Here is a 21,873-nt window from a genome sequence, read left to right as displayed (position 1 = left end):
TTACAAGAAGCGAATTAGAGACGATGTTGGTCCAGGTTTAGTACAACCTGCCATTCCAGCCAATGCCACATTCGAGCTAAAAGGACATATCCTCACTGCACTTAAGGATATTCCATTATATGGAAAAGATCATGAGGAGGCATTTAAGCACTTGGATGAAGTCAACGACATTGCTGATTATTTCAATGTCCCAAATGTGAATAGAGATACCGTCTTGCTAAGGATGCTTCCCGTTACTTTTAAGGGAGTGACAAAAGACTGGCTAAAAGCACTACCACCGGGTACAATCACTACTTGGGCTCAAATGTGTGAGCAATTTCTAGATCAGTTCTGCCCACCATCCAAGATAGCTAAACTCAAGAAGGCAATAGCAAATTTTAAGCAAAACCCGGGGGAGTCACTTTACGAGGCTTGGGAGCGTTACAAGGGGTTGTTAAGGAATTGTCCTCAACATGACCTTAACATCCAACAAGAAGTATCTATATTCTATGACGGGGTCAATGTAATGACTAGGCAACTCCTTGATTCTCAAGGACCACTTACAAAGAAAAATCTGGGTGAAGTCAAGGAATTAGTTGAAGAATTTGCAAAGCATTCTCGTGAATACCACAATCCAAGGAATGAAGGAGTAGAGGGAGTTGGGAGTGCACATTCTTAAGAGATGGCTGCTATGATGGCAATGCTAAATAATATGGACCGAAGGCTGACCCAAATGGACCAATCAATTCATGCAATTAGAATTGGTTGTGAAAGATGCAGTGGTCCACACTTGACTAAAGATTGCCATTTGGATGAATATGGGAACAAGAAGGCTCAAGTTTGCTACTCGAGTGGGGACAAGTATGATGAAGACTGGAGAAAACCAAAGAAAGAGTGGCGGCCATATGATGAGTACAAGAGGCAAAAAGAAGAAAATTTTAAGCAGACAGGTCGAGGCTTCTACCAAAAAGAGCAACCACCAGCCGAGAAGAAAGTAGACTTGGAAAACATTTTGACCATATTTATGGAAGCTTCCGAGAAAAGGCATGATGACACCGATGCAGTGCTAAAGGAACACGTGAAAATGATGAAAGAACAGCAAACAATGATGATTAACCAGCAAGCTTCATTAAGAAATCATCAAGCTTCAATCCATAATCTCGAAGTCCAAATTGGTCAACTAACTACTTTGGTGAGCAACAAATTGTCTTCACAATTTCCCGAAAAGAACGTTCAATCCCATGTAATGATGATTGATACTGAAGAAGAGGCCATCTCTGAGTTCCTAGAAACCCTAGAAGTAGAGCCAAAGCCATCCGGACCAAAGCCAAAGAAGTCGAAAATTGAATATGAGAATGTTGCTGAACTACCGAATTCACGTCGTGAACCTCCTCTGTTCACGACGTGGCCCCGACTTGAACAACAAAATTCAGATTTCGTTCCGGTATATCGTCCGCCTCTACCGTTTCCTTCCCGAGTTGGTCTTAGTCCACTGGAAAGAGAGCATTTGGAGTTTATTAAGCACGTGAGGGGTATCTCGATTAATACTCCTTTTGTCGAGTCATTATCCAAAATTCCCGAATATGCAAAGTTTTTACAAGACTTAATAGACACTCGTCAGCAACTAAAGAAGAATTTTAAGGTGATTCTAAGTGAGCAAAGTTCAAGGGCTGTAATGGGAGAGTTACCTAAGAAGATGGGAGATCCCGGACGCCTCACTCTTCCATGTGAGTTTGGAAACAATTTGAAGACTTATGCTTTAGCCGATTTTGGGACTAGCATAAATTTGATGCCTTTTTCGTTCTACCAAAAGTTAAATATCCAGAAGATGAAGGCAACAAAAATGACCATCCACATGGCCAATCGTTCGGTGACGCATCCGAGGGGAATTGTTGAAGACATCCTTGTTAAAATTGGGAAATTTGTTTTCCCAGTTGACTTTGTCGTTATGGATATGAAGGAGGATGCAAATATCCCAATCATTCTTGGTCTCCCTTTGCTAAATACCGCTGGTGCTTTAGTTGATGTTCGTGAATCTAAGCTTACATTGAGGGTTGGTGATGATAAGGAAGATTTTGGAATACAAGATGGATTTCAAGGATATGATGTTAAGGGTGAAGTGTTCAATATTGATGAAGATAATGAACTTGAAGAATTAGAGAAGCTTATAGAAGAAGAAATCAAGACAATTAATCAAGTCAAACGCACTAAACCAAGAGCATCCGTTCCATTTTTCGTTGAAGTTATCGCCTACACAAAACCGACATCTTTGTTGAGCGAGGAAAACGATGAGTTGTCAAGTGATGAGGATGAGGCTACTTCCAAGGAGACGGTTCCAATGATAAAGGAAGAGAAGGAGCTAAAGAAGAAAGAAGAAAAAGTGGAAATAAAAGGAACAAAAAGGAAGCTTGACATAGGCGAGGTGAAAGCTAAAAAGGAAAACTCGAAGAAGGCGTACATTAGATGAGTCCAAGCATACAAGAGGCGATGGAAGGAGCAGAAAATCCAGTTGGTGATGGACTCATCTGAAAATTCAACGTAGGAAGCACGGAGTTCGGCTCACGACTCCATCAAAAAGAAGCGCTTCTCGGGAGGCAACCCGAGTTTGGTTTGCATTTTCTTTTCTTTCCTTTTCAGTTTTTGAGTTTTTGATTAGGAAAGTTATCAAGTCATCATCTAAAAAAAACTATTAAAACTTAGTTGTGGGGTGTTTTGTTAAACAATGAAAATAAACAAAAATTAATATTAGCTAAATTATATTCTGTGTCCAGACATAATTCACGTCGTGGGCTGATGCGCCACGTCGTGGTTTAAGATGGAATATGGGGACTGATTTAGAATTAACCAAATTAGCTTTTTACAAAAACCACGTCGTGGTATTCCCTTCCACGACGTGGCCTTTAAAAGTCAGGGGGGGACCAGTTCATAAACACTTTGACCACAAGTTTTTTTCCCCATTTGTTTACTATCGCACGCACGGAAGCAACCCCACAGCCGATTTTTCTTCATTTTTCTTCCAAGTTTATTGTATTTTCTTGTCTTCTAACTCCATTTGGTATGTATTTCATCCCTTAATTGTTGACATTACTTGCAATTTATACATGCTCTTGGTTAGGGTTTGTTTTGAAGTTGAAAATCCCAAATTGGTTGAATTGGTTAGTATTTTTCGGATGCATGACTTTAGAATAGCAAGAGAAACAAACCCAAGTATGATTTTTGGATGGATTGGACTGGACATTGTTCGATCTGAACCCCACGTCCCGACTGCGTCCCACGATGTGGCGCTCAGAACCACGACGTGGTTCCTGGGTGAACAGAATTCAATTTCATTTTTTAATGCTTTGGGTGTTTTTGTTGGTTTGGTTTATTTTTGATTTCAGGCATGGCTCCTAGACGTGCTGTTCAACAGGAGAATAACCCGATTGATGTGGCAAGTATTCATCCATTGTATCGGTTTCCCCAAAACATCTCTCGAGCATTATTGAACACATATGAGAACCGGTTAGGATGGTTATATAATCGGGAGTTTGCAATAGCACCCATTGTGAATTGGAATTGGCTTAAAGGTGTGGGTATGATTTCAGAATTGGAGCGCTTTTGGACGAAGGTATATGAAGGGAATGATTTTTCTTTTACTTGTCATGGGTGGAGGAACCTGTTTGCACTTCAAGAACCCGTTTATCAGGAATTATCGGTGGAGTTCTTTGCTACCGTTCATTTTGAAGAGAGGACTGTGGACTTTGATTACGGACGGGCGCTAGTTTTCCGATTAGGAGGGGCATATCGAGAGTGCAGTCTTCGTGAGTTCGCTTGGCGCATGGGGTTATATACAGAAGTGGAGACTCAATCTCCATTCTTTGTGCCTTTTCTACTTGGGTGTGTTCGGGATTTTACTCCCGGCACTTTGGATGTTCAGTTTTGGCGGACTATCTCTAATCACGAGTATAATTCTCGTGACTCTAGTGAAGCGCAAATTCGGAATCCCGTGCATCGTTTTCTTCATCGCCTTATCACCTTTTCTATCAATCACAAGCACCATGGTGATAAGGTTTCCATTCAGAATTTGTTCTATCTATGGAGTATCATTACTCCCGGGGTCTGTTGTGATTTACCATATATGCTTGCGAGATTCATGGGGAAGAAAGCGGTTGGTTCTAGGCAAGGGAGTCTGATAACGGGTGGACATTTGGTCACCCGCCTTGCTTGGTCGTATGGTATTTTGTCTCCTGAGTTTGTGCGGAATCTTACACGTTTTCCCGACAACGAATTGTCGAGTCAAGTGTTGGGAGTTATGCGGGTGGTGGTAAATGTCGGGGGCGGCTATGTTATACCCCCGGAGGATGGAGAGCAAGAGGAGGAGCAACCGGAGCAACAACCTCCAGCGAGGCCCCGTAGACGAAATGTTAGAGCTCGGGGAGAGATTGAGAGAGAACGTGCTGCTCAACAACATGAGGGAGGAATGCCCGCCGACCCATTTCAAAGTCGGGTTGGGTCCTATTTGGATAATCTCCGTGGAGGGATGAATTACAACACGCAGATGTTGGAGGCCATGTTTTCTCACATGGGCGTGGTTCGACCACCTTCCGTGCCACCGCAGTGCCCGTACATGCCTACTTGGGAGGAGCTTTGGAACCCGAGAAACGATGGAGAATGACCTAGTGGAGTACAAGGACATGGCGATGATGATTAATTTCCTTTTTCTTAGTTTTTATTTAGTTGTTATTTGGTTTTGTTTTGTGTGGTTTTTGATTTGTTTTTAAACTTATGGTGTGTAAGACTTGACAACTATTATGTTACTTTTACTTGTCTTTTGGTTGTTTTATTTCAGTTTTGCAATGGAGTATCGGTAAGGAAGGTCAAGTCAAGAATCGGTTAGAGTCTAGAAGTAAAGAGTCGCGACCCACAATTCGACATAAGTGTGGGGTGCGTTAGAGAGAGAGGATAGAGTTAGAAAAGTGTCTTTACATACTGAATTAGAAGAGTCTTAACCCATTAAGACATTGGTCAAAGTGCAAGGTTCAAGAAGAAGTGGGTTATGAATATTTTCTGAAGGCCAGTTTTCACGACGTGGCTCTCCTGTTCACGTCGTGGATTGGTATAAATGAGAAATTCTGCATGCGTTCTTTTACGACAACACGACGTGGTATTCTACATCACGACGTGATTTCTAAATTTTTCTCCATTTTGAAGACCATTGGGTGTTTTACCTTATGGCTTTCCACGTATCTTCTTGGGATCATTCTAAAGACTATTATGGCTCGTTTCCTCCACCATATACTGTGGCGTTTGCTTTCCCACATTATTCTACACATTGGCATCACTTTTATTGATGCTTGGAAGTTTCGATTTGTTGTTTGATGGCTCATTTACATATCTATCAAGTTCAAGTCCAAGTTCATATTTTGAAGGGGTCCATATTCGAGATGCACATTTTATCCGCACTTTTGGCGTTCGATCACGCTGCTATCCTAGGGGAATCTGTTCATTTTTCTCCCTTTTATTGTTTTTAATTTATTTTTATGCATACAATGAGGGCATTGTATGTGATAAGTGTGGGGTAGGAGGTAGAAAAAGTAAATTACTAATTACTAGAAATTTGGTAAATTTTAAAATTTTTAATAATTGGATCTAGTAATAATAATTTGAGTTTTAATTGCTAGTGTTGTATTGGGATGATCCGATAAGAGCTCAAATGTTTAGTTAAGCCGATACACGTTATAGTGCATTTGTGGCCTCCCTTATTTTAGTGAAATCATGGAACAAAAACACAACTTCGCTTAGTTTGAGGAATGCGATATGTTTAGCAGCCCAAACCGGAAATGTATCCAGGAAAACTAATATCTTAACCAATAAAGGTTGAAGTAAAGCGCCCCTGCTTAAGCATGTAGGTTTTTGAGTGATATAAAAAGTGAGTACATGTAAAAAAAAAAAAAAAAAAAAAAAAAAAACACATCACCAAAAAGTGAAAAATTGAAGAATTTTTTGGAGCATAAAAGTATCAAAGTATGAAGATCAAAGATCGAAAATTCTGAAGTTTCAAAAGTTGAAGATATCAAAATTACACAAAAAGTTGGTGAATTCAAAGAAATCAAAGATCAAAATATCAAGAAGTGAAGAATTCAAGAGCTCCATATTGTGGTATCTTCTTAGAGTTGTAATTCTCTAGTTTATGTATTCTTGGGTGGCTTTACAAAAATACCTTGAGGTTAGAAAGCGTTCTGAGGATGGGTTCGGAGGGTTGCATAAAATGAGCATTGTTCGAAAGAAGTGGGCGAGTGTTTATGAAGATTGTGAGTATTTAGAGTATGGGGGGGTCCTTTAGGAAAATTTTAGACACAAATGCATGCGTTGAGGTCTTGGCATAATGGCTAAGTTCAAAAATGGATTGTTCTATGTGATGCTAGTAGTGAAGGTTTAAGTTTAAATAGTTAAATTTGCTTGAGGGCAAGCAAAGTACAAGTGTGGGGTATTTTGATATTACCATATTTATATATATTTTTAGGCAATATTTACTTATATTTTTATTAACATTTTGGTTATTTGCATAGAATTATGGTACTTATAAGGATAAATTGTTATTTGCAGCCAAAGTGAAGCATTTTCGAAGAAAGGGACCAAAATTGACAATACTTGGAACATTGGAGACTTGGAGTACAAAAGATGAAGAAATTCACGGATTCAATCGAAGTCACGACGTGGACGAGAAGACCACGACGTGGCACAAGTATTCTAGAAGATAAGCTTACGTGAAGAAGGAATCCTTGCCCGATACGGATAATTCTCGGATCACGACGTGGAGCTTCCTGCCACGACGTGGATCACGACTTTTCAGAAAACTATAAATTCCCTTGCCCATTACGACTTGGGGAGTTTTTTGGCTGATTGAAAGGGTTCCAGAAGACGAATTTTAGCAGAAGAGAAGCTCTGGAAAAAGGTTTTCAACACCAAAAGAGTAAAGGTTCATAATTAGTTTATTTGTTTGATACTTGAACATGTTTTTTACTTTGATTTGTGTTTGTTTATTTGCTACTATGAGTAGCTAAATCTAGCAACTCTTGTTTAGCTAGATGAAGCTTCTAACATATGGTTTAGCTTAATGATTATTGGATTTGTTAGTTCGTAAATTGCTTGTGTTCGATTTGTTACTACCTAGCACGTTAATATTTGTTTCTTTAGCTGCTTGAATTCATGTTATGTGTAGTTAGTGATCATTAAACTGTTTAAACTTGATAACCTAGTGATTTAGTGAACACTAATTTGCTAGAGCTAGGATCGACCAAAATCTTAGATGGTAATTAGAGTAAATAAATTTAGCTGTGCTAGAGAACATAAATTATGACCATAATTGTGTTTGCATAATAAATCTTACATAGCATACCTATAACTAATAACTAGTTCTGTGTTTTGCTTATGTGTGACCATACAAGGTAGTTCATGAATTGGTAAAAAGATTAGTAAATTTAGACTTAAATTGCTAATAATATAATAATTGGTGACCAACTTGATAATCCATAATAGCTAGCTAACCATAAAGAGGAAGTGGATTCGAACTAAACAAGAGTGTTTTTAATTACTTGGTTGAATTCTGTGATTTAAGTTCGTCTGGTCTTGCAAAATCAGATAAAACCCCATCTTTGCTCTAAAATTAGGTTAACTTAGTAGTAGATAAATTAATTAGTTAACATCGTTCCCTGTGATCGACACCCGACTTACCCAACTATTCTATAATTCGACTAGGTACACTGTCTAGGTGAATTTTAGTTAGTTAAGTTAGTCAGGTTATAAATTATAAAATTAGTGGGTACTTTTGTGCACATCAAAGGACCAGATGCGTACAACCATTGATTTCCATAGCTAATGATCCTGGCAATACCACATGGGATGAACTTTTTATCTTTGAAGTTCCTCGCAAGGTATGTTGAAATTTCACAACTTATAGTAATTATTTGTTAATAATCCTCAAAAATGTCATTTGGTATTGTTACAGGGGATGGCTAGGTTGGAGGTTGAGGTGACTAATCTTGGAACCAAAGCAGGAAAAGGTAACTTAACCCCGATATGGTAAAATATGTTTACTATTGGAAAGTAATAAAAAAAACATAAAAAGAAAATGATGAAAGAAATAGAAAATAATTTACCAGTTCAATGAGCACCCTGTAGGGAAAGCAATACCAGCTTGTAGACCATTTTCTTGTATCAACCTACGAACAGTATTCTCCAAGGTTTCACAGAGATCAACCATCAACATTCCAGGTTTTATAATGCTCCTAACATATTTTCTAACCTGTAAAACAGATGAAAAACTTGCCATATATTATTAAGAACACAAGTAGTAATAAATATTCTATACTCTCCAAGTCAAAATATAATTCAAATCGAAACATTTGTAGCATAGTGATATCAAGTTGTTGCAGAATCTAATGCCTTCTCTTCCTTATCAGGTAACCATTAACAATTTCCTTACACCGATTATTTATCTGAAGTTTGAATTAATAGTGGTTGTGAAATGAACAAATACTGTTTCTGGAACTAAGGAAAGTAGAAGAACTTGTTGAAGAGAATGTGGTTGAATTTGATTCGTTGGTGATGTTACTGAAAGAGCTCATTGAAACTATATTTGATTGGATTTCCAGAAACCATGAAATCTAGATGACTAACAAGGAGGATACAACTGTTGATGAATCTGATAGATTAATTCAGGTGAAAGATTTTGTTTCAACTTACAAGAGTGTCTTTAAACATGATTTATTTAACTTTTGTTTTCACAACAGTTTGCGGTTGACATACAATTTGTGGTTGAAATCGCAAGGCATGGAGGATATTTAACTACAAATATGATGAATTCTTCAAAAGATGTTATATTAGAGATGGAATCATCCATGGTTTCTGGTGGATTTGATATAAACAGGTGCATAATTATCATTATATTGCATCTTCTTTTGCCATCTCTACGATACAGTGGTATCAAACATACAAATCATACAAGGATTTAGAAGAATTACAAATTAAATAAATATTAATCAAACAAAAGAAATGAATAGCTTCAATAGATATAAAAAGGATCAAGAAGACGACATACTAAGAAAACGGAGCTCCGCCGTATTGCGATCTTCAATCGAGAATCATATTGAAAAGTTGAAAACAGATAATCATATTGAAAAGAGTAATGTTGGATTTATATAACCTATAATCTTCAATCGAGCACCTGAACTTTGGCAAGCTGGCGGCATTCCCGCATAGATCGACATAGACGACGGAAGAAGGAGATGAAAGAGGGGATATGGAGGAAGAAAACGAATCATTTTAAGTCCCGTCCGGTCGAAGGTCTCCGTCCTGTCGCTTCACAGGGATTACGTCGGCATACGGTGACGATAGAGATGCGATATTGTAAGTTGACATCAGGGGCGAAGTATTTAAGGGGCCAGGAGGGGCAATGGCCCCCCCTGATTTTTGGGCTAGAAATAGAAATTATACTTCAAAAAATTTAATTACAGGCCTGTTATCTTCAAACTTGGGCTTTGGCCCCTCCCGAATCCAGATTCCAAGAAGCAATCCGAATTCTCCAAGAAATAGTCCTCCAAACTCCAGAAATTAAAATCGGTTCTTCCCCAATTCCGTTCGCTGAATCGTTGCTGCCTGCTGTCGCTGTTGGCCTGTTGAGTCACTCACTTCAGTCGCTTGGTCTCACACTCTCACTCTAGCCATCGCCCATCGCTAAGCGCCATTCACCAAAAATCAGGTATGGAATCCCGAATCTTGTTCTTTCTTTTCCAGTTCACTTGTTGCTGCCTGCTGTGCTGCACTGTTGGCTGTTGCTGCTGTTTGCGAGTTTCTCCTGAGTCCTGACTCCTTTTTTTCTCTGTCCAAACTCCAAATTAGGGGTTAGAGTTTCTCCTGTCAATTTGTGAGTTTCTCCTGAGGCCCCTGAATGAAAAGCTATATGAACAATCTTGGATATTCTATTGTGACAATAGTAAGTTGCGTGGTGATATTTTGATTGTGCAAAACTTGCTGACCTGTTGAAGCCAGATTGTAAGATATCTCTGTTCTTGTGGAGTTGTTTCAGGTGTTATATTCCTTTAAACAAAGTTTTGATCTTGCTAATGTAGAGTTTAGATCGCAAGTCACTTAATTAGGGCTTAATTTATTTGCAAATAAGTTATACGAAGTTTTTGTTTTGAGCTACAAAATTGATAGGAGATTTCTTTGTTGATTTAACACTTACAACTGTTCACATAAATCGCATTTAACACATAACTAAGCCTTCATTGATATGCGCACAGCTGTAGTTTAAGTAGTTCATAAGATTCCCACAAGGTAAAACTTCTGCCTAGCAGAATTCTCCTTGCACAAAGTGATAATATCTACCTTAAGATGTGATTAGAGTTCATGGGTTCATCATTTTTATAGCCTCTTCATTTAGATGTTGGAATAGCAAGTATGTGAGAAACCAACCTCCTGGTGCTCTAAAATGGCTAAAATCAGAGAAACAGAGTACAAAACACAGGAAAAAGAGAAACAGGGGAAACCTTTGGGGCAAATTTTCTACTGTGTTTATTTGAGATTCTCAATCTAATCTGAATGGGAACAAAACTACATAAAACAAAGGAAATTCCTAGAGATTAGCAACGGACTCTCCCCCCCCCCCCCCCTAGATAATTGTTCAAGCTCCGCCACTGGTTGACATGAGACAGTGAGAATAAAGTCGTCGTGGAGAGGTAGAGGCGGTCGACGAAGGGAAGAGGGAGGCGATTGACGGAGGAGGGAGGAGGCGCTCGTTGATCGTAGGTGAAGAAGACTAGAGCCGATCTAGGGTTTGTGTAGTGAGAGAAGAAGAGAGAGAAAGAGTGTTTTAAATGATTTTTGGGATAAAATTTTCATATACCCGATTTGCCCTTATGATAATTTTCTAAAATCCTAATATACCATTAAAGTTGATCATATTTACATCTATGCCATTTTTGATCTTGGCCATTAAAAGTTTTGATCTAACGTTCCACTTTTAGTTCTCGGGTTCTCGGAAAACTATAGGTTCTCAAATGATCATTATTCTTCTTTTATATATATATATATATATATATATATATATATATATATATATATATATATATATATATATATATATCAAATGGTATTTTTATAATCCATTACCAGTAAACACATGTTTTTGGAAAGAAAAAAAACACACCCAAACTACCTGTGGTTAACCCAGAAAAATAGGCGGTTAAACAAAGAAATTTGGCCTATTCTTTATCTGTAATTATGTGTAATGTTGTAAGTTTGAAAGTTAGTTAAATGTTTTAAATATATCCATATCTATCCACAAGAACAATTTATCTATCTTTATCTGTAATTATGTGTAATGTTGTAAGTTTGAAATTTAATTAAATATATTCATATTTATCCATAAGAACAATTTATCTTCACCAAAACAATTATATAATGTGAATTACAATGATAAAAATAACTAAAAATATACAAAGTAGGTACCAAACACACAATTTACTATTAACTTGACAGGTTTTTGCACTCAATTCTCCTGTCCTGTACACTACTCCATCCGTGGAGTACAATACAACCTAAAAATTGTCTGCTTCCGCAAACCCTTCCTATATAATATATATAACTCCGTTCAAACTTCCAAATCAATAATCAAATAATTGAAACTTGAAAAATAATCAACCAAAAATGCAAACACACAAGCATTAAAAAAACAAAATGAATAAAGAAACAGAAAGTAAAGTATAAGAGTTAACTGAAATTTGCACTCCAACTCTCATATCAACCGTAAACCAGCTTCTTGAGAGCAGAAGCAGCCAGCTAAAAAAGCACCCCATGCTCTCAGCCTCTCACTATTACACGAAAAAAGTAATCAACCCTCCGCTGCAAATGCAACATATATATAATAAACCTCAATTTGAATAAATAACATGTATTGAACTGAGCACCTAAAAAGACGTTAAAGAAAGAGAGAGAGAGAGAGAGAGAGAGAGAGAGAGAGAGAGAGAGAGAGAGAGAAAAGACATACAAATTTTTGGAATTCAGAAAAGTTGAAGTGCCATCTTGAGTTTATTTTGCTTCCATTTTGGGAGTTTGTAAAAGGCTTCTTTGGTCATTCCGAATTTCTCCCTGAACTCGGATGAGGAAAGGTATGTCTGGAGTGGAGATAACAAGTTTTTATTAATTAGATTAAAAGTAAAAAGTATATATATATATATATATATATATATATATATATATATATATATATATATATATATATATATATATATATATATATATATATCATTTAGAAAAAGAAAAGGAAAAATAGGTACCTCTCTTTTGGTTACATCAATATCTGGAGCAGGGTCAGTGGATAGAGTTGTGAGACGATCATATGGGTGCAATGTAAGGCCTTCCTCATCTTCAACTTCATTTTCTTTTACATCTTCTTGAATTGTTAAAGATTCCATTTTACTGCTCATTAAGTTTTCCTTGGAGTTGGATTCTGATTTTGGTGGTGATTTTGGCCTCGCTACAACATTATAACAACTTTCACTAACTTTATTTATTTTACTAATTATTATTTTTGTCAAAAGAACTAAATTTTAATCAGTTTAATATTGATCATTAGCACAAGGACCAAAATTTTAAGAGAAAACTTATTGGGACCAAAAATATATAATAAGACAATGAAAGAAATCTTACGTTTCACAGAACGGGGCATGAGAGGTTCTCGTGGCGGCGGTTGTTCAAAAGTGGCGGTTAGTGATGCTATAGCGTTGGATCGTGCGGCGGCATTTGGGGAATCGGCGGCGCTGGATTTTGGATACGGTTTTCTCACAAGTGGTGGAGGAGTTGACAGGTTTCTTGCATTTGCATTCTCAAATGTGGAAGCAAGAGCATTGAAGGCTGGAGATCTGCCTCTCACACGAACTCGATCTGGGCTAAATGACACGCTTCTAGAACGTTGTGGTTTTTCAGTTGCTACAGACCTTCCTCCATGTGATGACACAGGTGCTCGCCTTTTTGGTTTCTAATCACACAATTATAAACATCTTCTTATTAATCACACCAAATCACCATTTTAACAAACAGCCTTGGCTTCAAGAAATAAATACGGAATTTGTGTCTTACATTATTCAAGGTTGGACGACCTCCATTTTTTATTATAGATAGCTTCCTTTGGAATGAGTTTCCGTGCATCTGCAATCATATTAAGAGATTAAGTCATTAAACCCGTTAAAAATTTATATATTTTTAGCTTTAACAGATTAAACTCGTTAAAAACTATATATAATAAAGCAACTTACTGAAGATTTGGTTGAATCCCATGTGAAGAAACGTGTGAAAAACTGTGGCTCGCTTCCTTCAGTTATGATATAAATTGGAGTTTGAGGAGATAATTTCTCGAGAAGGAAATCATGTTTCAGAAATTTCTGTTGAATTCCCATCTCAATGAGTGAACTGAACTATAGATATAAATTTTTGGGAAAAAAAAATGTAAAAAACCTTTATTTTTATTACCTCTCCAATAACCAATGCTTGTGTTTTCAGTTTCTGATCAACTTGCTGACCTATCCAAACAAAGATGCTGGAATGACAATCAAGGATAAATATATCTTCAGTCATCAAATCATCCTGGCTGAAGTTGTATATCTCAGTGACCTGTATCAATTATATAATTAATTTATTAAATTCCGTTAAAATGAGAAATTCATATGAAAGAGAAAATTTGAGGTAATACGGACCTTCAGATCTCCTGAACCAGCAAAGTTTAAGAAAAGAGAAATAAATAAATTAGTATATTTGTAGCAAGTAACAAAAGAATTCAATCCAACATGAAATTTGGTGTTTGTTTCAACCTTTTGAAAATGTGCATGTGAACAAATGGGGATCACTTTCAGCATCTCTTGCAATTTTCTGACTCGGGTATTCAGATTTTCCGCCTAAAATTTCCCAAAATTGTTCGGACTCTGAACCCTCCTTTTGTAATTTGGACTGCATATTTGGCTGCAAGTATTGCGCATAAAAGTAAATCATATTAAGAAAACATGAACAGTTTAATACATTGTAATAACACTTATTTTTACTGCAGAGAAAAGAAAAAAAAATCAAGAGGTTTTCAAACCTTAATAACATCCAGTTGCCTCTCAACAAGTTCCTGGAGCTCAGGAGTTGTAAGATTTCCAATCCATGTGAAGAGAGAAGAACCACTGTGTAGTATGTAACAGTAGGAGGAGTTCAATGATGACGCGACCTAAGCCAATTACAAAGTAAATTAAACAATGAATAAATAACAAAATCTTATAAAGTAAACACAAAAATCAAAGAAGCAAAGGACTTACAGGTTCAACTTGGATTGCTTGCATGTTTTCAGGTCCAGACCCTTGAACTCTAAATAGTGCAACCCCATCTTCTTTATAAGTTTCATCCGGGAGTTCCTTCTCTAAGATATAATTCTTGTATCCATCACTTAAACCACCCTGAGAATTCCATAAATAAATGTAAATGATGAAAAAAGATTTAATCTCTAATGTATGTTTTTTAATTTTTATAATAGCATCCGAGTTGAAGCACACCTTAAAAACCAGAAAGCTCTGAAAGATCGCAAAGAAAAGAACTGGTTCTCTTCCTTCGTAAATTTGCAACTAAAAATCCATGAAATTAACCAAATTATAAATATAAATAAATACAAGGTGAGATTAATAAAATAATAACAGAGATGTGAATAAATTAATGATTAACCTGAGCAGCCATAAACTTGAGTGACTCAACCATCTTGTTTGCCTGTGAGGTAGCTGAATTTTGGTCCTCCTAAAAGACATATTTGGTTAAATATATAAGCTAGAAATAAAGATAAGATAATTTAATTTAATTGCAAAAGAATTAAATACCTCAACACTTTGTTTTCCAAACCATGTCCCTATAAGATATTCCTCTTGATCTTCACCAGGATATGTATACTGGAAGATGTAACATTCTCCACTGTAGAACTTTGACTGATCAGGAACTGGAAGGAGAGTCTTCTCTTGCCCATTAACACGCCAAACCTGTGAATACAATCATACATAAACAGATTTAATATACTTTAAATAAAATAAATTTAATATTTTGAGAATAAGATATAATGTATTTTTTCCACTACCTGCAAATTTCCAGTGCAATCGATATATGGTTGAGGTTCCTCCTTTTCAGGAGCAGCTTTAAGAAGACCCCTCACATTAACCCCTTGGCGCTTCAGAAGTGCTAAAAAAAAGATACTCCAAATTCAGTAAATTACATTTTTGGTCCCTTAGTATAGCTGTTTTTTCCAATTTTGATCCTTATCTGAGATTTTTGTAGCATCTTTAAATTAACTATTTTTCTGTCTCTGAATATAGATCATTTTTGCAAATTTGGTCCCAAAAATAATCATTTTATTTGGAACAGGGACCAAAGTGTAATATTGTAATTACTAACCTGCCACCTTGCCTCTACCATCCTCAGAGACTGCCACCTCAGCAGATTGAGGCCAGGTGTCAAATTTTGACCGGAAAGCTACCGTCTCAAAATTTTCAATCACACGAACAATATGAAGTTTTCGTCTGTCTATGCTACGAAGATATTTCTACAAATTAAAGTCAATAATAATAAATGAAGATGATTTATATAAAAGGAAAGACACATGAGAGAAATGAAAAATTAAAGAATTAAATTTTACTTCTGCAGCTCCACTTGCGGATTTTCTATCATCAAGAGAAGTATTTCTCCCCATCCATACATAAATTTCTGCCCCAGAATCCAAAAGATAGCATTTATTCGTGTCTAGCAACTCCTTTGTCAAGGAATCTGCTACAACAGGTTCTGCCTCCCCTTTCTCCACACTTCAATACAACAAAAAGACTTTGTCAAAAGTCAAAATCACTATGTATTCCATAACAAAGTCAAAATTAATAATTGAAGATGATCTATATCAATGAAGAATCAACTTCATTAGAGATTGAGTTCTATGGTTATGGGAATAGCAAATTACCAAAATAGCTGAGTGGGAAGAGAATCAACACTTTTGGTGTCATCTGTTGCTGTTTTCCTTGGAAGTGGAGCAAAGCCACCAAAGAAACCCCAAAACTCTCCGGTTTCAGCATCAGACATCAATTTTCCATCCTCTATTCAAGAAATAAGATAAAATTTCAATTATAAAAATCATTCATTTGTGTAGCAATAATGCAATATGACATCCACTTACCAACAGTGGCTATGTCACACTTTCCATCATGATAAGTATCTTTGATATGCTGCACAACTTCTAGTGCTTTAGCACGTTCTTGAATGCAAGAATTGGAACCATTAAATTGGAATATCTTATTTGCAGTATCCAAGATAAAGATGTCATCATGATTTAGTGAGGATCGAGCAAAAGGAACCTGCATCAACAAAATACAACTGAGACATTGAAAAATCCAGATTCACAATCTGACAACAAACCTACTCAATTGAAAATTGACTTTCTTCAACTTATTTGTGACCCAAAAAGCTCATGAATTAAGAACATAAACATACCTCTTTTACATGAACTACATGCTTTCCTTGGCAAGTAAACATACGAATCTTGTGTTCTTCAAGTTCAGCATGCTTGAAACCAGAAGCAATTCCACCTTCTTGAGGTATGATGCATGGTTTAAAGTAAGAAAGGAACCTTTCTGTTTCATGTCCTTGTACTTCACGATACTGAACAGCACGTCCTCCAAGAGCTGCATCAAGTTCAACTGTCTTCAGAGCTGCTGTTCCAGCTTCATCCTGGAACAAAAATTAAATTTTGGAAAAGAGATGTGAAATTAGATAGTGAATAACTACTAAAAATATAAAATAAAATTATGAAAAGAATATTTTTCAAGTGAAAACACACCTGACTTGTATCTTTACCAAGCCAATAATGGATGTCGTGACGTAAAGCACCACTTTTCAATGCAATTGTCTGTAAAAGAAATGTAAGATGCATGAATTAGTCAACAAAGATAAGTATAAACAAGCCTTTTAGATGATTTAGTCAACAAAGATAGGTAAAAAAGATACTAGGCTCTTGATGTAATAGAAGTAATTGTAAGTTTGGTCATTTTACAATAGAATGAATGTTTACTCAAAGAAATGCATATAGAGAAAAAAAAACAATTATGAATAAGTTAATTTATGTTCACGGAAATGAATAATACAGCAAAAAAAAGTAATAGAGAAAAAAATGTGTAACTTTATTAGGATTAGAGAAACAACCTTCAAAATAACATAAGAGTCCCCTGTAAAAAATTTCCCATAAGAAGACTGTGGAATGGCAACTGGCTTGAAATTCTCAATTCGCCACACTTCAATTCCTCTATTAATAGTTTAGGAAACAACAAAGGAATAACATCCATGATATTATAAAAAATGAATCATAGAACATATAATCTACCTATATATGATACATGGTATATACTTATAGCTGATATTACTTTAAGCTTTCAGTGTACCCCTTTCTCAATCCTATTTTTTACAAAAGAATAAATAAAATAAAAGATGCAACTGGAAGAAATTGACTACATATATGTTAGCATACAATGGCAATGACAAATTTTATACTAAAATAAAAGGATAACATGATATATTAAAAGACAAAGGATACGCTTTTTGTCCAGCTCCTTGAAAGGCTGGATCCAAATCTCTCATAGAAACAGACATACTGTTTTTTACTTCAGTATGTGGCTGTTAGAAGCCACAACCTGAATACTAAGATGGAGTGCCAAGAATCCCCTGAAATGTGTTTACAAAATCAAATTGATGAGTAACAATTAACAAGATAATAGAAATGCCAAAGTGTTGGTTTATACTTTATAGACATAATTCTTATCTAAAATCCCACTCTATTTACAGATTTTTAGCATCCATACATGTTCTCAAGTGATCATTATTTTCTACAATAAATGGATTCCCCTTAAACCGATAGAGACATAATTTGAGAGTCTTAGAGTATATGATCATAATGTGCATTGTTACATTCTTTAAGGGTCTTTACAGCACTAAAATTCAAATATAAAATAAGTTCAATATGACTTCTCAAACAAACCACAAGTAAGCTTCCTAGCAATGTGATGTATTATGGTAATCCTACAATCCATTATAGAAAAGTACATGAAGAAGTTCAGCTGTGAGAATCAACATATTGATATATTTATTCCACCACACACAGGCGCAAGAAGACTATGACTTTTAACCTATCTACATCAATTCATGTGGGAAAAGGTCCTCTGTTATGAAGCCACTTTGATTGTAACTTCAAAATCATAATCATAGTTAATTGGAGGTAAATTGCAGGCTACTAGGCAGCAAGGGCGAGCAAACTGGAGCAGACTTTTAAGAAGCTGGAATCATGCATTGCACATAACAAGTCCATTGGGAATTACAAAAGAAGAGTCGGTTTTCTTCTGATTTACAATCAGATAACTCAATTCCATGTGCAGGCCCGAAAAAAAATGCAAAAGCCAAAATTCGCACAATAATAATATATATCTCCACCTTACACAGACCTCAACGCATAAGCCCAACATGATAACGATTTATCGATCCACATACCATAATAATTAGCATCAGGTATCGATAGCGTTATATGTTCCACCCACCAACATTTCCCCAAATTCTATACCAACATTCTTGAAAGGCACATCTAAAGCTAATACGTCAGATGAAAATTCCAATAATAAACTTCAGAACTCGAGGAATATCTTTACAGAATCGGACAATTAGACATCAAATCAAGTCAAATCACTTGAATTATCTAGATCAGTTCAAAGATACAACCAACAATTATTTCAGCATAACTCATGTATTTGGAAAGCTGAACAACTTGATGAAAATGGAAACAGGGAGAAGTAAATCCTGATTGATGGAAACATCACATACCTTCCCGACGAATCTGATAGCCGAAAAAAGAACTTTTTAGATCCAATCCGTAAGTGCAAAACTGAGAAGAAAATCAATGGAAAACGAAGAAGGTTGTTGATGTGAGGAAAGTCGTGGGCGGAAGGAGATGAGAGAGGGAAGAGAAAAAGGGAAGTTGGGGAGAATGATGAGTGACAGACGTGCTTATCACTAATGGCGATGGAAGCTCAAAAAGTGAAGGAAGAGAGAGTCATAAACACTGCAACAACTGTCAAAGTTAACTACGCCGTTTCTTCATAAAATCGCTTAATTCTGTCCGAATTTTTTTTTAATGCTTTCTTTTATCTAAAATTAAAATGGTAAATTTTGATATGTTTTAAATTTACAATAAAAAGGTATAATAAGAGTTATAGAATATGAAATAAACATGATCAAATCATAATATATGGTAATTTTGTTAGATAAAAGTTGTTACTAAACCTTTTTGTAATATATGGTAACTATTACGATATTTACTTATGAAAATATATAATTTTACAAATATGCAACTTGTATCGTGAAGTACAAGAAAATAAAGTTTGAAAGTTTGGTCAGTAAAATATTAAAGAATTTAATCAATATAATTATGAAAATACCTTCCATAAATATTGGTTAAAACGGGACACTATTGAATTGGGTGAACTCACAAAATAAAATGTTAAATAAATGAAATTAAATATAATAATTTAATTACTGTAAGATATACTAATTAAATAATGAACTTAATGGGATGAAAATACATATTATACTTTGTATCTTTTTGTCCAACTGATAATTAATAAGAAGAAATGAAATGTTTTTATTCGAAGTTTGTAATATTTTGCCATAAGGATGACGGACCGTTGCTTGATACCACTTCTCCATTGAGTAATTTATGATTCTTCTCTTTTTAGTGCTAATACATTGTATATATTTTGTATTTATGTTATCTTTTAAAATTAGTTGTTTTCCAGAAAGCTATTTTTTAAGGAATACTTTTATATACATTTATTATTTTATTTTGTATTCCGGGGGCATTTTAAACGCTTTCAACTATTTCGTTATGAATCTCATTTATTTTCGTTTGACTTATATTCAATAAAAAGGTATATTGCTGAAAATAAATATTTGATTAAAAAATTACAGTAATTTATTTTTATATATTATCAAAATAGTAACTAATTAAATAAAATATTTATCAATAATTAAATATGGTATTTTGGATATGTTTTAAGTGGTATTTATACATCGTTTTTTTTTTGCATTGTTTTGGGGACCCTATGCATGATTAAGTATATAATTGGTGTGTCTTTGGCTTTTAATCATATTTTTCTGGATTTTAAGAAAAATAGTCATGAGATCATGTTTCGTGATTTCTTTCGTTTCAGTTTAGTGACTTATAAAACCATGGATATAGTTTTTTTGGCCTATTTTCATTGTGAATTTGATTCTTGGAGATAACCCCGTCAAATCTCATATGTTAACACATCTCAAGTGCCCCTCGTATGAGGGTAAATTTGTCTTTTCATCTATGTATCCCTTTATAATTTGATCGGCTAAATTGATTTCACCAACATCTTTCGTCTTCTCCTTTTTTTATATGCTTAAGGCATGAGGATCAAGTAGCATGGCTATGTGCTTCTTTGTAAGAATCACGATCATGAAAATAGCATGGAAAGAGGTTAACCCGGTCGTCGTTTTTACTCGGGTCCTAAATTGGTAAAGTCAATTTATATTACAATTAGGGGTTTTCTTATACAAAAGAATCGATATCCTGGTTTTTTTTTACTTACCTTAAAGGTTATTATTTTTCAAATTGCATGAGTCAAGGTGCAGATATACACGAGTTGACCCACCCATGTGTGAGAGGTCTATGGTGATGATCATTGGTTTTCTTAAGAGCATTAATAGGGTGGAAGAATCCATCAAAATGTTAAATATTGAAATAAAAAATTAAACTGTATTTGTAATGTAGTTGGTTGTGTTTCTTGTTATTGTAGTATGGTATATGTAAGTGTTAGGGATAGGTTGTGAGACTCATGATTTATTGGAAGTTTGGCAACTAATTGTTCTTTCTTTGTGTAGATCAACTTTATATGTTATGTACTCATGATAAATGGTCTCCAAAACATTTATGTAGTATTCTAAACATCGTATAGCTTCATTTTATCGATATAGTTTGTTATAACTGGATTCATGGCTTTTAGCAGCTATAAATTTTAAAATAATGATTTTTTCATATGTTGTTGTTCATTAATCTCCATAAGTTCTAATATGGGCATTACTCTCATTTGATGAGATCATATTTAGAATGTACATAAATTGACTAACATAAACATGTTGTTATGTAGTAGGTACATCACTAGGTGGTTATTTATGGGGTGTTTTGGGATTGCTTTTTGAACTCCAAAAGTGTTTTTAGGCAAAAAAAAATTGTTTATTGATTTATGGTGGTGATAAAATGAGTTTTTTTTTAATGTTTGAATTAGCTTTTGTGATGGCAAAAGTCGATAAGTCAATTAGTTAAAAAGTGTTTGCGTTAAAATCTTATTTATGAAGCTATTATGGTTAAAAAAACTAAAAGGGGTTTCAAAAAGTCAAGTTTTACATGTTTTTCAAAACTCATTTTTGAAATAATGTTTTTAAGATTGTCAAACATTTTTTTCACTTACTGACTTTTCGCAAAGCTAATAAGTCAAAAGTTGTTTTGAAAAGCAATCCCAAACACCCCCTTAGTAATTACTAGCCAGCATCCATTTTGCTTATGTAATGTTCGTATTCCATAGTAGATACATTGTTGGTTCGTTATTTTTTAACTAACAATTAGCATAAACTTTTATATTAACTATGAAATAATTAATTGATATTAGTTTTCTATAAGGCATGTCATGGCGTGCGCCAAGGCGTGCCATGGCTTGAGGTGCGACTATGTCGTTTCGAAAAGCCTCATAGTAGTACTGTTAGGCGTGGCATGTGGTAAGGTGTGTTATGGCATGCCATGAC

The 21,873-nt window shown here is 35.2% G+C and overlaps 1 protein-coding gene and 1 non-coding gene across 2 annotated transcripts; both read right to left on the bottom strand.

The window, feature by feature from the left end:
* Positions 1-352: 352 nt before the first annotated feature.
* On the bottom strand, positions 353-459 carry LOC145135239 (small nucleolar RNA R71). Its single transcript, XR_013719701.1, has one exon. It is a non-coding gene; the product is annotated as a small nucleolar RNA R71 (small nucleolar RNA).
* Positions 460-11,466: 11,007 nt separating this feature from the next.
* LOC145129161 (villin-4-like) lies at positions 11,467-19,122 on the bottom strand. The gene is made up of 24 exons (XM_079063894.1): positions 18,874-19,122; positions 17,600-17,727; positions 17,212-17,311; positions 16,850-16,918; positions 16,504-16,740; positions 16,190-16,367; positions 15,977-16,109; positions 15,665-15,827; positions 15,424-15,571; positions 15,110-15,210; positions 14,859-15,014; positions 14,710-14,778; positions 14,544-14,612; positions 14,310-14,447; positions 14,093-14,221; positions 13,827-13,974; positions 13,713-13,723; positions 13,489-13,629; positions 13,275-13,400; positions 13,099-13,167; positions 12,670-12,997; positions 12,297-12,496; positions 12,008-12,134; positions 11,467-11,862 (listed from the first exon to the last, which is right to left on the bottom strand). Exons 2-23 carry the CDS (start codon positions 17,653-17,655, stop codon positions 12,021-12,023), a joined length of 2,883 nt encoding a protein of 960 aa, XP_078920020.1. The 5' UTR covers positions 17,656-17,727; positions 18,874-19,122; the 3' UTR covers positions 11,467-11,862; positions 12,008-12,020.
* Between the last annotated feature and the right edge of the window lie 2,751 nt (positions 19,123-21,873).

Source organism: Lactuca virosa, chromosome 8, assembly GCF_052849685.1.
Source record: "Lactuca virosa cultivar CGN04683 chromosome 8, Lactuca_virosa_CGN04683_v6, whole genome shotgun sequence".
Lineage (NCBI taxonomy): Eukaryota > Viridiplantae > Streptophyta > Magnoliopsida > Asterales > Asteraceae > Lactuca > Lactuca virosa.
The sequence above is the reverse complement of the archived record's forward strand: the minus strand, read 5'-3'. Positions and strand labels throughout refer to the sequence as shown.